The 15,834-nt window shown below is 35.5% G+C and overlaps 1 protein-coding gene across 1 annotated transcript in view; it reads right to left on the reverse strand.

Moving 5' to 3' along the window:
• LRRIQ3 (leucine rich repeats and IQ motif containing 3) overlaps positions 1 to 15,834 on the reverse strand; it is a 343,148-nt gene that overhangs the window by 146,257 nt on the left and 181,057 nt on the right. The window contains exon 4 of the mRNA XM_007949630.1: positions 13,649 to 13,805. Coding sequence (XP_007947821.1) covers positions 13,649 to 13,805 — 157 coding nt within the window. The remainder of the gene's footprint in view (positions 1 to 13,648; positions 13,806 to 15,834) is intronic.

Here is a 15,834-nt window from a genome sequence, read left to right on the forward strand (position 1 = left end):
TTCACCCAAATCTCAATTAAAAAAAAAGTAAATAATATGAAAAAAGAGACAAAAAAAAAAAAAAAACACTGAAAGCAAATAAATCAATAGACTTAAATTTTTGAGCAATTTGTATTGCTAAAGAAATAAAATGTCTGGGCGAGAAATATATCTGGTTCCATAATCTCTAAAGCAACCTACAGGCCCTAACCAATTAAGGCTATGAAACTGTGTAATGCTCAAGAATAAATCTTCTAATGTCCACTTTTGATGAACCTATAATGGATAAAAAATAGGTAAAACCTTCCCACAGGGAAGATTCAGGAGATTTTCCAGATGTTTTTACTCTAATGTCAGAGAAGGGAGAGTTTATTATTTCTATCATATGGATATGCTCACTGCTATAGCAGCAATGACAACTCTGTTTGCCATTCTCCCCTATTCCAAATAGGAGTTTATATTATGTCTATTATTTTTCTACTTTACTTTATATACTGATGTGTTCAGGGAAGATACTTTATATTTTAACTGAAAGGTCATGGACTATGAGGTTTCACATCTAGTCTAAATGAGTAAGATTGAATAGCCACTAGCCTATCAATGAGAATTAAATTTGGCTGCAAGTAGTAATTTATATTAGTAGCTTATTTCCATCTCCTACTAATTCAATTGTGATGGCTCCATGTTTCTATTTAGTTCAGGCTACTTCACACTTTCTATTCCACTGACCTTAAGTGTAACTTTCATTCTCACAGTCTAAGATGGAATTCCAGTGAAGATATAAATGTTCAAATCAACAAGATGTTCAAATCAACAATCTATGTACAACAGAACAATAACTACTCAGTGATGTGCCATCTCACAAACCTTGCTATACCTGAGCTCATTGTAGCAGCCACTGTGTCAATCCACCTTGTTGAGCTCCATCTCTCCTTCTTTGCTGACCCTCCACTTTTCCAAGCATGATAACCTTGTCCAGGGACTGGTCCCTTCTGACAACATGACCAAAGCAGGTGAGATGAAATCTGGTCATTCTCACTTTCAAAGAGCATTCTGGCTGCACTTCTTCCAGAAGAGATTTGTTAGTTCTTCTGGCAGTCCATGATACTTTCAGTACTCTTTGCCTACACCACAACTCAAAAGCATCAACATTTCATTCTTCCTTATTCATGTCTAGCTTTCAAATGCGTATGAGGCAATTGAAAACGCCATGACTTCTGTGCCTTAGTCTTCAAAGAGACATCTTTACTCTTCAACACATTAAAGAGGTTTTCTGCTGCAGATATGCCCAGTACAATATATCTTCTTATTTCTTCACTGCTGCTTCCATTGGTGTTGATTGTGGAACCAAGTAACAGGAAATCTTTGACAACTTCAATCTTTTCTCCATTTATCATGATACTGCTTACTGGGCCATTTGTGAAGATTTTCATTCTCTTTATGTTGAAGTATAATCCACAATACATATTGTAGTCTTTAATCTTCATCAGAATGTGCTTCAAGTCATCTTCACTTTCAGGAAGCAAGGTTGTGTCACCTGTATATTGCAGGGTTTTAATAAGTCTTTCTCCAATCCTGACACCACATTCTTCTTCATATAGTCCAGCTTCTCAGATTATTTGCTCAGCACACAGATTGAATAAGCTTGGTAAAAGAATACAACAAAGTATGGTGAAAGGATACAACAAGTATGGGGAAAGTATAATTCAAAAATGCTTGTAGCAGTATAGTGACTGGCAACTCCCAGAAATGCAAGCTGGATTCAGAAGAGGATGTGGAATAAGATATATCATTGCTGATGACAGATGGATCTATGCTGAAAGCAAAGAATACCAGAAAGTTGTTTACTTGTGTTTTATTGACTATGCAAAGGCACTTTATTGTGTAGGTCATATCAAATTATAGATAACATTGAGCAGAATGGGAACTCCAGAAAACTTAGTTGTGCTCATGAGGAACTTGTACATAGACCAGGAGGAGGCTGTCCTTCAAACAGAACAAAGGGATACTGCATGATTTAAAATCAGGAAAAGCGTGCATCAGGGTTGTGTCAGATGATTAGAGAGAAAGTAGAAAATGTGACAAGGGAAGCAAGAAGTTGGACTGATGCAAGGAAAGGCATTAAAAGAAAAAGCAAGTAAACAAATACCATCCTAGAACTTTTCAAAAGAACCAGTCCTGGTGGTGTAGTGCATTTGGCGCTAACCAGAAGGCTGGTGGTTCAAACCCACCAGTCACTCCTTGGAAGGAAGACTGCACAATCTACTTCCATAGAGATACCACCTCAGAAACATGAGGTGGTATGACCCAAGGAGGGGTCGCTATGAGTCAGAACCAACTCGATGGCAGTGAGTTTGGTTTTTTTGGTTTCAAAATAATTTAGGACTACCAGTTTTCATGACTGTAACAGAATATCTGTGTTGTACCATCAAGTTTGTGGTAACTTGATACAGCAGCAACAGGGAACTAATACATACAACAACATCTAGCTACAAGGAAAGTTGGGAAATGTAGATTATTTTAGGTAGCTAACTTGTGTGAGTTTTATTATTGAGGAAGAAATAACTGATACAGGAGAGCAATCATCACTAATGTCACACACAGAAATGCTGGACTTTTTGTTCAACAAAGTTACACATAGCTTTCAAGTTTGCTTCCTTTAGTATGTATGTGTTAATGTGTGGGAAGGGTGTATACAAATAATTGAAAGTGTTCTTAAATATATATTCTACCCATTTTCTACAGCAAAAGAACTCCAAGTTTTAGCTGAGCTCATGGATGATCAGAATGAAGACTATCTCTCTCCTCTTGGCAGCTAGCTGCAGCCATGTGCGTAAACTGTGGTCAAAGATTTGCAGACTTGGAAACCCTATGGAGCAGTGTACTCTGTCCTATAGGGTTGTTATGAGTCAGAATTGACTTGTTGGCAGTGGGTTTTGAGGTTTTTAGATATATGTAGAAGTTCTGTGTGGTAGTATCCAGGAATTTTTCTTAAAGTGGACATAATCTTTTGCTCACTTTTTCATCTTCTCCTCCTTCCCTCTGGTTAGATCAATGATACAATGACTGCAGTTGGAACATAAGATGACATTGGAAGTAGAAGTCATGTATGGGAGAATAACAAGATAGAAAGAGTCAAGGACTCTGAGGCATTATATGCAGAGCTGCTATACAAATCATGTACTGTTTATCTCCAGATTTTTATGTGTTTTCTTCTGTTTTGCTTAAGCTTCCTATTAGAAGTTGGTTCTTTTTAATCCTAATGTACATACCCTTCTTCTCAAAGAAGTTTTCGTTTTAACTTTACTCATTTCTCTAGATAAACAATGATGACATGTATGAGAAAATCTCCCTTTTAAAACATAATACTTGCTGAGTCATTTAAAAGTGCATATATTCTGAACTATTACAACTAATAGAGTTAGAAGGAACACTGTTAAATATATGATACCTAGAAAGGTCTCATGAGCAACTGACATTAAACACAGGAGTTCTAGCCAATGAGTAAGAATTATTTTTGTACACAGCATATTCAATATTATGTAATTTTGTACCCTAAAATTAAAGGTATACTGTAGTCACATAAAATAGAAAAAGCAGAAATACATTTAGGTCATTAAAACTAACTGACAGATTTTTACAAACATTCCTAATTTAAGTGCTACTTTATAATTTGACAGCTGTATTAAAATGAAATGGTATCTGATGGAGTAGATGTTCAACAGAGGTTCTCAAATATTTTGGTCACAAGACTCCTTTATACTCCTAAATAGTACTAGGCTTTCAAAGAGTATGTTTTATATCTGTCAGTATATATCATATTAGAAATTAAAAGCATAAAATGTTTAAAGTATTTATTAATTCATTTAAAAGTAACAATAATAAACTTGTTACATGTTCACATAAATCCTATATTTTCATAAAATAGAGGTATATTTTCAAAAAAATATTAGTGAGGAGAGTGGCATTGTTTTTATATTTTTGTAAATATACTTAAAATATGGCTTAACAGAAAAAAAGAATTTTACATCTTCTTCTGCATTCAATCTGTTCTGATATCATATGTCACACAGCCTCTAGAAAAACATCATTATAAAAATGATGAGTGTTTTCTAGTATTTTGTATTCCGAGGGTTGCAATGTACTGTTTATTAGCATTATATAAAGAAAAGAACAAAGATTCACTCACTTGACTGCATTAGAATTAAAACTTTTTAAACAACTGTAAATAAAATCTATAAAGAAACTGTAATTGATACAAAAATAACAAATTGGAAAAATCAAAATATTATTTAACTAAAATGATCCTTTTAATAATAGATGGAATTAAACTCTATATAACAACCTCATATGAACAAAACAATGAACAAAGCCTATAAACAAAGAAAACGAAGAAAAGCAAGTAACAAATAAATAAATAAAAGTAGCTGGTGTATACATAAAAGTTTATTTTCACTAATAATAACGTAAGTCTGTTTGTTCCTTAACAGAAACCTTGTTAGCATATTAGTTTAGGTATTTCTAAAGAGGAGGATTTCCACTAAATCATTTAATATTGTTTTTATAATTTTTGTAAACAATAACTATCAAAGTGTAGCATAATAAGAGGGAAGATAAACTGAGGTATGGGGTAAGATTTGTAAGGAGCAATAGAAATTGGCAAGGGGCTTATTACAGTTCATTTGCAGGCAAACAGAAGGAAGAGCAAAAAGAGAGCTACCTGGAAATGAACAATAGGCATATGGTTTCAGAAGGTCAGAATAAAAACCATCACAATGATAGAAAACCTTCTCTAAGATAGGAAAGAGGGAGGTAAGGATCTGGAGTGCAGAGAATGATACGGACAAGAATAACTGAAGGACATTAATGTAAGACCCGTTTCTGCTGGGTATAAAATCAGACTTCCTCTCTGAGTCAGCTGCCCAAAATGAAAGAGAAGCCCTGAGTACTAAAGAGACCAAAGCTAAACGGTACCCAGTAGGTTTTCTAGCCTCTTTGCAAAAGAATTCAGGCAGAACTACTCTTTATAGTCCACAGATATATGGACACAGTGCCTTTCCACACAGAGCAAAAGACTACTTCCAAATTATGCATTTTAACAAAATAAGATCTATGGATATACTGCCAGTTGGCCTCTCACCAAAATAAGTAAATAAAACTCAGTGCCATTAAGTAGGATCCTACTCATAGCGACCCTTCCTTGGGTTTCCGAGGCAGTATCACTATGGAAGTAGATTGCCCAATCTTCCTGGGTGATGGAGTGGTGGGTTTGAACTACCAGGCTTTTGGTTAGCAGTCAAATGCCTTAGGCACTGTAACACCAGAGCTCCTAGTTGGCCCCTAACTGGTCCTAAAAATATATCAGGATAACAAAGAAATGTGAGTGTTCTTTGTGAACATCTGAGATGGAGCTATGATTATGAAAAACCTTAATAATATTTTTAGTAACAGAAAATATGGACAGTTCATTAAATAGTATAAACAAAAGGGATTTTAAATTTACATTTGTACTTATATTTGTCTTGTGAATCCGAGGAGGGAGACTATGTATTGTACTTATTTGATATTAATGCTCTTAAGTATAGGGGTAGAACCAATAGAACTGACATTTTTAAGTGAGATGTTAAAAGGATTCAACAAAGACACTCTAGCATAATTTATAAGGATCACCCTTATTGGAGTCCTGGGGTACTGCAAACTTAATGTGTTCAGCTGCTAACCAAAATGTTGGTGGTTAAGTGAGCAAAATTTCATTTGGAAGTAAATATCTTTAAAGAAAAATAGAAGAAACAATTTAGCACAGGCACCATCACACTGTGATGAAGATCCTACAAAGTTTCTGTCAGCCCAACAGAGAACCGAGTAAAGACTGCCCATACAAAAGTTCCACGCTGGGCAAAAATGATCCGGTCCTTGTACCACTGCTTTACACAGTCATTGGCCAGAGGCTGTCCAGAGAATAGTGTGAACTTGGCTTGAAAACTGAGACAGACTTTGAAGAAACTAACAGTTTGAGCTGTCAGCTAATCACACTCATCACATCTGTGACAAAAATTATCTGTCTACCTCTGTCCTAGTCTTATTCAGCTATTCCCCAAGTTATTCTTTTTCAGTAAAATCCTTGAGTAAAGGATCATACCCCTTTACTCATGTGCCAGTGACTAGCACAGAGCTTGAATCCTAAAAAACACATAATAAATATTTGCAAAACGTTGTAAAGCTGCTGAATTTAGCCCTTTATATGCTAATGGGGTAATTAGGCTGCCATCTTCTTTTTAAGGCATCATTATTGCTTCTTTGTAACCGAAAAGAACGAATTAAAGTTAACTTAAGTTACCCTTAGTTTCAGTAGCCCCAGTGTCCTTTCTTATAAACTCTTCTGATAAGTGAGTTATATTTCTATCTGATGCTAAAAACCATTACTTTCTAGAAGTCTTAATACTCAAGAGAAGGCTAACTCTTTGGATCACACCCAGCTCTAGAGCCAGATGGAGGTGACTCACAAAAATGGACTTATATTTGTATATACTTCTCAATTCTACACTTGGGAGCTCTGGTAGCATAGTGCCTAAGGCACTTGACTGCTAACCAGAAGGCTGGCGGTTCAACCCACCAGCCACTCCTCGGAAGGAAGATGAGGCAATCAACTTCTGTAGTGATACTGCCTCAGAAACCCAAGGAGGGGTCGCTATGAGTCAGGTCCGACTTGATGGCACATAACAACAACAACAACAATTCTATACTTTAATAACTGGCACTTGCCCAATGAGTTTTTCCTTGCTTTTCTTCCATAGAAGTTTCAGCTTAGAATTTGCTTATTCCCAATTCTTAAGGCCTCTACTTGGGACATTTCTAGGGACATTTTAAATATTCAGTAAATAGCCAATTAAAATGAACCATATTGCTAGTGGAGCACCAAAATGACAGTTAGACAACAAAGGGTAATTTTTAGAGAGGATGTAAGAATGCCATGAAAAAGCCTTTTTCTCAGAATTACGTATACTAGAACAACTTTCCAGAATATTGAAGGTCACTTTCAGTATAAAGAAACATACACACTTTAGATAAATGAAATAAATTGATCAAAAAATGAAAAATTTATCCATAAATTGTTCAGTACCCATATAAGAAAATGAGGTGACATATTCCATACTTCCTGAGTCTGATGTGAAGTCAACCCTCCCAATATTTTCTTTGTATTACTTACTGCTAAATTAGACAAAGAAAAGCAGTAATATGTGGATTTGATATTCATTGGCTTATAATATTATGCAACTAATTATTCTCGGTCCCTCCTCTACATTTGCATGAATTTACAATAGGTGTAAAATACCCTGAACAATCAAACATGATTTGTTACTGAATACATACAATTATGTAAACTTCACACTGCCATGAAGCTATACCCCACACAATTCCAGGGAATGCTGTTTGTGTACAATGTGATGTAAATGCACTCCTGAGTTGTGAAACGCAGTAGTCCTGAGTAAGATGACTCTTTCTTTCTTCTCTTACTCACACAGGCCATGTGGCAAAACATCTCATTTTTCTAATAATATATACCACAAATGGGATGCTTTAACAAAAAGGAGTTTATTCTCTTACAGTTTGGGAGGCAAGAAGTCCGAGTTCAAAGTGTCAGGCCCTAGGGGCTGATGAAAGCCCCTTGACCTTGGCCTTAAGCTCTGCCTCTTGCTCCTGGCCCACTGAGGCTGGAGGCTTTTCTTCACTCAAGCAGCTGCTGGCTGCAAGCCCAAATAAAGTGGCACAGTCTCAATATTCCAAACTACATTGTAGGCCATTGTTTCAAGTCCCAAAAAAGTCCCAAGACTGACACGGCGACACGGCAGGTTGCTGAACAATGACTCAACTGCATGCAGGTTTCAAGCGTGCCATATACTGGAGATCTTTCTCAAAGTTGCTTCTTACATATATACTGGAAGCAGCCCACATCCCTAAAGCAGCTACTCAGTTGCTCCAGTAGATTGCACCATGGAGTTAATTCCCAATCTCACCATGCGGAATAATTACATCCAGCTGCCCAGCCACTCAACCAGGCCCAGCCAAGTTGACATACAACCTTAACTACCACCCACCCCTTGTCAACTTGGCACCTGTACAGATCTTCATTGGGTGGCATCTGTACAGATCTCTTTCACTGGATGGCTCCAGTCCTCTAGTTCCTCTGAGTGGTGACCTCACCCCCTTGGTCTGGTGGGTCCCATTGCTCTACCTCTTGGGCATGGGAGCCTTGCCCCCTAACTCTTGGGCAGTGGCTATGGCTCACATGAACGAGCAGCCCCACAGTCCAGAACCAAGTTGGTGAAAGTCTGATTCTTTGAAACCTAGGAGGCTGTGGTGGTTCCATCCCCAAAGGTCATGGTCTTACCCTTGAAGCTGAGGCAGCTCTGCTTTCTGTTTCCTTGGTCTCTCAGCTTCTGCCAATTAATGCTCAAGAGCAACCCACTCCACTAGGAATCTTCCTGCCCAAATGTTACTTAGCTTTCTTGCTCTGGGGCTGGCCAATCTGCCACTCTGTCTCATGCTGGTCTCTTCTACCAACTATTGCTCAAAGGCAACCCACTCTACCAGGAAGCTCCCTACCCAGTGGCATCCGGCTTTCTCTTCTGTGGGGTGGTAAGTCTGTCACTGCCTCATGTTAGTCTCTGGACTCTGCTACTTCTGTCTCTCATGCTGCGTGTCAGGGTCTCTCTGCTGAGGTCTCTCTCTTGGGGTATCAGGCTCAAAATGCCCTCCATTCCACATTTTAGGTATCTGTCAGAGCAGCACCCTACTCCTGGTACCATATTCTGTTTTGTTTCCCTTTTTGCCTCTCTGACAGGAAAATACCACAAATGGGATGCTTTAACAAACAGGAGTTTATTCTGTTATAGTTTTGGAGGCCAGAAGTCTCAGTTCAAAGTGCCAGGCTCTAGGGGCTCGGTGAAAGCCCCTTGACCTTGGGCTTTAGCTCTGCCTCTTGCTTCCAGCTCACGGAAGCTGAAGCCTTTTCTTCACTAAGGCAGCTGCTGGCTGCTGAGGCTGACAATCCCAAGGTCAACAAATAAAATGGCACAGTCCTTATAGTACCAAACCACATGGCAGGCCATTGATTCAAGTCTCGAAAAAGTCCCAAGATCAGCAGGGCAATATGGCAGGATGCTGCTGAACTATGACTTGGCTACATGCAGGGTTCAAGCATACCATACACTGAAGACCTTCTTCAAAGTTGCTTCTTATATATACAGGAAGCAGTAAATATCCCTAAAGCAGCTACTTAGCTGCTTCAGTAGATTCCACCATGGAGTTAATTACCAATCTCATCATGAGGAATAACTACATCCAGCTGCCCAGTCAAGGTGACATACAACCTTAACTACCACAGTAATATTTTCTATTTATATGTTATTACAAACAGTAAGTAAAATTCTTTTATCCACAATGAAAAAAATAAATTTTTATTTTTGATTATGTAAATAAAACATGATTTTTAGCTAAAATAAAAATAATATACTCTGGTAGCATAGTGCCTAAGCCACTTGACTGGTAACCAGAAGGCTGGTGGTTCAAACCCACCAGCCACTCCTCAGAAGGAAGGTGGGGCAATTTACTTCTGTAGTGATACTGCCTCAGAAACCCAAGGAGGGGTCCCTATTGAGTCAGGGCTGACTCGATGGCACATAACAACAACAACATCAGAAAAAAAAACAATAATCACCTAAAATTCCACCTTAACCACTAACATCTTGGTAACTATACTTTCAGGTAATTTTTTGTGCACGTTATATAATTCAAAATTTAATTCATTTATGTGTTAAGCCTTTACAAACTATATTAAAATACAAACAATTCCTAAGTTCTTTAAAAAAAAAATAGATAAACTTTTAAGTAAATAGATTTAATATTAATAGACAAGGATTCACAGGGAAGACTTTATTTGAGAACATTTTGTTTTACAAAAATAGCATTCAGCATGGCAACTATACAGTTCCATCAGTATTATTTATGAGCAAAATTAATCTTTGCTAGCAAGGCAAAAATCAATAAATTTACTTCAGATTTGAAGCAAATCTTATTTTAGTATAGCTGAATGCCACATTAGATTATGTCAGGGTTTTCCAGGATCTATAAAATATCGTGAAGGAATGTAAGCTACAAAGATGCAATGTATTAGAAGCCGTTCCAAGTAAGAGATCCCTTCTCATTTTGTTGATACTTAGGGCTAACACAAGTGCCCTCTCCAAAAGATGAGTCAAGAAGCGACATGAAATTCCAATCTACATGCTTCAAGGAGAGAGGGGCTTGCTCAAATCTAAGAAAAAGTTTAGACCAGGATTCTAGGATATGGGTCTTTCAAAGAAGATGGAGATCCACTACACACCAATTTGTTCTTTCTTTTCCTTCCATGAGATCGAAGCAGTAAAGTTTCCCAGGTATCACTCATTCTTACCTCCTCGATGCTTTCTCCTTACTAATAACCTATGGAAGCCTCAGATGTAGGGGTAAGGGGAGAAGAAGTCAAGGGAGAGGTAGGTTTCACCTGACATTTCCACTTCCATTTCTCTCTTCTGAATCTCTTTTGAATCTTGGCTCCAATGGATGTGATTTATTTCACACAATATCCTTTCCAAGATTCATATTTGAAATATAGGAAATAAATGAAAGATCATTCAGGCCAACAAAGCATAGGAAATTGAGATATTATCTCATAGTTCAGCCTAGATTTCTAAAAATTTACAATATATTTTGAGGCCAAAACCCCAGTGAGGAACTGCTTTGTTATGTTATTGTTCCCTGTACATATATTTTCCTCAGTAATCTCTGAGGGAAAGAGTCGATGACTTTACCAAAGCAGATTTGCTAAGTGTTCTAGCAAAATTCATTATAATAATATCCATATTTTCTTAAAATCCACCATAATACTATCCAAATTTCCCTATTAAACTTGATCTCATTGACCACCATAATTTTGTATTTATGTCAGCCTAATGTACAAAGGCAGCAACCATTCTCTGACTAATATCTACACCAAAAAACCAAACTCACTTCTGTGGAATCAGATCTGACTCATAGTAACCCCTCCTTGGATTTCTGAGGCAGTATCACTATGGAAGTAGGATTGCCAACCTTCCTTCCAAGGAGTGGCTGGTGGGTTTGAACCGCCAGCCGTCTGGTTAGCAGGCAAGTGTCTTAGCCACTATGCTACCAGAGCTCTCTATATAAGTCAAAGATAAGTAATATTCCTAGTAATTGTTCCAGATCCTCAATTTCTTCTACTCTGGCTTAATTTTTACCAGATTCCTTTCTCACAGGTTCTGATTTTTGGTTTTGTGTCTTTTTTACAGTTTACTCATACTCCGTACACTTTGAATGTTTATGTGGACTTCTAGCTTTGCAGCACAGCATTTCCTGAATGAATGTGGCTTGAACTCACCCCTCTGGTTCTTTCTACATTTAGTTACCATGACCATAGGAAGTTTTCAGTCTTTAGAATCAAGCATATTTCATTCCAACATAGGAGCATATACAGATATTGCTTACTTCATCTATTCACTAAATGTGAATGCCATTCCTGGCTAATCTTTTCCATTGTTTTACATACAGAATCTTTTTAATGAACTCCCAGTATTAAATGCTGATGTTTCACTCACCCCCACCCAACTCTTTCACTACTTCCTATCTATTATACTATCTTGGGCCCAGGTTTTCTTAGGCACGTTCTCATAACAGTTTGTAATAAACCAAGCTCCAATTCACAAGAGACTAGATAGGTGAATGGTAAAAATAATAATAGTGTATCAACTAAGTGAAGTAAAGATAAACTACAAGTGAAGCCACTAGAAGACTGACTAGACAGTTTTATACAAAAAAAAAAAAGAAACTTTCAGCAAAAAATGAATCTCATAATAAAAAATAATTTCAATTACTTAAAAAAATTGAGCAAAATACAACTCCTATAACTATAAATAGTAGCTATAAAATGCTGTGGAAAAGTACAGGACAATGTACACATACATCAAGAATATAAAAGAACAGTTCTTAAAAAATAAAATTAGAAGTGATGTGGTTAGCAGGATTATTTAAAGTAAGAATTTTAGAAAATTCCTTGTAATGGATGTATCTTACCAAAAATTTCTTAAGATGCAAAATACTCCCAAAGTGTTAATGATATAGTCTGTGTAACTTCACAGATATTCAAAGAAACTTTTTAATAAGAATGCTATTTCTATTCATGCATATACAATAATAGCTTTCATACCACAATACATACATATATAAAATGTATGTAAAGATATTCAATTTATGCATATGAATATGTATATACATATATACAAATATATATGAATATGTTATATATATCCAAATTGGTTACCAGTATACAACATTCATTGACAGTCTCCTGTTTAGAAAGAATATAAAAAAGCTGGCAGCATTCCCTGAAATCAATTTTTTGTTTGTATTATATTATATGTATAAGTATGTATTATACATACAAGGTCAAAACACACTTGCTTTGAAACTTATACTTTTATAGAACATCCTTCCTTCCAAAGCAAATTAATACAGTTTATACTGAGTACTAATGAGGGAAAAGTTTTGAGAAAGATACATTTACCTTTTAAAACTGTTTTATTCAATGTGTAACTCTTTGAGGTTTATGGGCTTGAGGACCTTCCTGTACTATGTTTAGAACAGATTCTCATTCACACTGAAATCAGACTAATGACACTCTGTACTGTTTATCCTCCTTTATAATAATGCTAATGCAATAAAAGCATCTGTAGCTCACGCTACTCTGGAACATATCCACATACAAAGGAAATTTTTTTTTTTTAAATTGCAAACACTGCTTTAGCAAAATTCACTCTCATTAATACTACTACAGTGCCATAGTCTTCATTTATACTATTACTTAACCTCCAAATCAAAACAAAACAACAAAAATAGAAAAAAGCACACACTCTGAAATCATTAAGAAATGGAGTCAAATCCTAGCTACGTCAACTAATTGTGTGACTTTTGGAAGTTAAATTAACCTGTATAAGCTTTCGTTTCCATATATATAAATGAGATTAAAAAAGCCTATCTTATAGTATTGTGAAAAATAAATTACATCCCACATGTAAAATATCTAGCACAGTGCAAAGCACATAGTAGGCATTCAATAAATGTAAGTTTCTTTCCATTCCCACTGTGTCCTCAAAGTAGTAAGTGATCTGACATAAAACACTAAATGAATGTTATGCTATACATAGAATTATCAGCCTTTAATAAACTACATATTTCTTTATGTTTGCTACCACTGAGAAGAGGTTTTACATGATGATTAATAACTACTTGCAATGACTAAACAAGTGAAAATAAAAGAATACACATATATAGAGCATACATTAGAAAATGGCTGTGGTAAGAGTACTTAATGCACTGCCAAAATTATATTTACAGTATGTTACTATATAATTTCTTACTGTTTTGGTTACTTCGTGCTGCTTAAGTTAAGTTACCTTAACTACCAGGCTCACATCAGGAAAATCTAAACCAGAACATTAATATTATAATGAAAGATATTTAAGAAAGTGAAAAGAAGCTTACTAATGCTATATTAATTATAACTGTAGTATCATCAATAGAAATATTTTTTAGAAAATGATAAATTGATTATACTTACATATTTCCAATGTGTAAATGTTTCTTTTATATGAGTTTCAGGTTTAAAAAAGAGATCTTTAAGGAGTTTATCTTCATATTCTTTGTATATATAAATCCAGTTTGTTTCACAACTCCTGGTAAATTTTTCCCGATGTTTTTTACACAAAAACAAGTGGCTATATGGGTGGGGGGGATTGTTATTTAGTGTTTTGTGGGGAAAAGAGAAAATGAGAAAACTACTCATAAGTTCACATATATTTTAGAAAATATAGTGTTAAATTCAATGTAATTGTTTTCATCTGATTACTATATAATACTATTTATGTACTTAAGTTTGTTCATTAATATTCATCAAGGGCTAAATGAATGCTGAGAAGTCTTTGTTGTTATGAATTTCCAAACAATTCTTTAGTGAAATCCACCTATGTATTTTAAAAAACAGTAGCAAGGAAAACATGGCCAATTATTTACAGCAATACAGGTGATTTCTTTTTTCTTCCCAATGAGGAGTAATATTTTATTTCCACTTAGGAAAGATACAGTACAGCAGTGCTTTCCAACAGAAATATAATGTGATCCAGAAAATAATTTTAAATTCTTTATTAGCCACCCCCCAAAAAGTAAAAACAAATAGGTAGGATTAATTTCAATATTATGTTTTCTTTATATGTCCAAAATATTATCCGATAAATGGCATCTTCAAACTAGCATCATACTTAATGATGAAATACTAAACACTTGCCCCCTAAAATCAAAAGGCAAAGATGCCTTCTCTTACTAAATCTACTCAAGATTGTAGTGGATGCCCTACTTGATCTAAGGAAGTAATAAAAAGAAAACCATAGACCAGTTTCATATTTAAATACAGTTGTTAAAATTCTAAATATTATTGAAAAGAATCCAGCAATGTAAGCAAAGAATAAAAAATACTCTAGGATCAAGTATTGCAAAATTCATGACATCGACAATAAATGGAGAAAAAATATGATTATAAAAATAGATGCAGAAAAGGTGATTTTTATTTAAAAATATTTGTAACGAAGCATAAAAGTAAACTACTTGAATACTATGGAGATAATGCAGCAAAAATCCATAACAAGTTTAAGTGATTAAATAAAATCATTTCAATTAAAATAATAAATCAGATAGGACATTTATGATTACCACTATTATTCAATAACAGAAGTAAAACAAAATTACTCCAGAAAAGCAATTTTGCCATTTATCAGAGATTTCAAGTGGCTTCCAGCCATTAATCCCTTCTTTTATTGACAATCTAGTTATCTAAGGTTGCCATAACAAAATACCGCAAAGTGGGTAACTTAAAACAGGAATTTATCATTTCATAGTTCTGGAACCTGTAGGTCTGAATTCAGGGTGTTGGAAGCTCAAGCTGTGTTAGAAGGCTTTAGAAGAAGATCCTTGTCTTTTTAAGTTGCTGATAGCCTTTGCACTCCGTGGTAGTAAATGCAATTCCTGTCAGTTTTCACATGGATCTCTCCTTTCTCTATGTCTCTCTGGGCCTTTTCTCCTCTTCTTATAAGAACATGAGTCATGAAGAGATTAGGGCCCACTTTAATGACTCTAACATAATCTTTTTTTTTTTTTTTTTTAATTCTTTCCCTTTATTAACCAGTTTTCAAAATAAGTTGGTTTCTTATCATTGTCCAAAGCTAAGGTAATCTTAACTAACTACACCTGCAATGATTCTATTTCCAAATGAGGTTATGCCCCGAGGTTCTGAGGAGCTTACATTCTATAATTAGAATTGGAGATAAATACTAAAGAAATAAAACACTAGATATATCATCTGGCAGGTAGTTATCATTATATCATAACCTGTTACATTATTAAAGAAAAATAAAGAAGCATAAGGGGAATATGGAGTGGGAGGAGTAAGTAAACTTCTTTGTACATAGGATGGGCTGCGATATCATTTCTGAATAGAGACAAGATGTAGTGGGCATCTCAGAGAATTATACCAGAGCAAATAGCAGTATAAAAAGACCAGACAAAAATTTCTGGAATGTAAATGCAAGGAGCTCTGCAGAACCTCAACCCTCTCCCCAGTGAAACAATAACTGGTGAAAGTTTACATATATATATATATACACACACACACACACACACACACACACATATGCATATATATATATATGGATCTCTGGTAGCATAGTGCCTAAGGCACTTGACTGCTAACCAGAA

The sequence above is a fragment of the Orycteropus afer genome, unplaced genomic scaffold (assembly GCF_000298275.1).
Source record: "Orycteropus afer afer isolate SDZICR_OR568_19922 unplaced genomic scaffold, OryAfe1.0 scaffold00248, whole genome shotgun sequence".
Lineage (NCBI taxonomy): Eukaryota > Metazoa > Chordata > Mammalia > Tubulidentata > Orycteropodidae > Orycteropus > Orycteropus afer.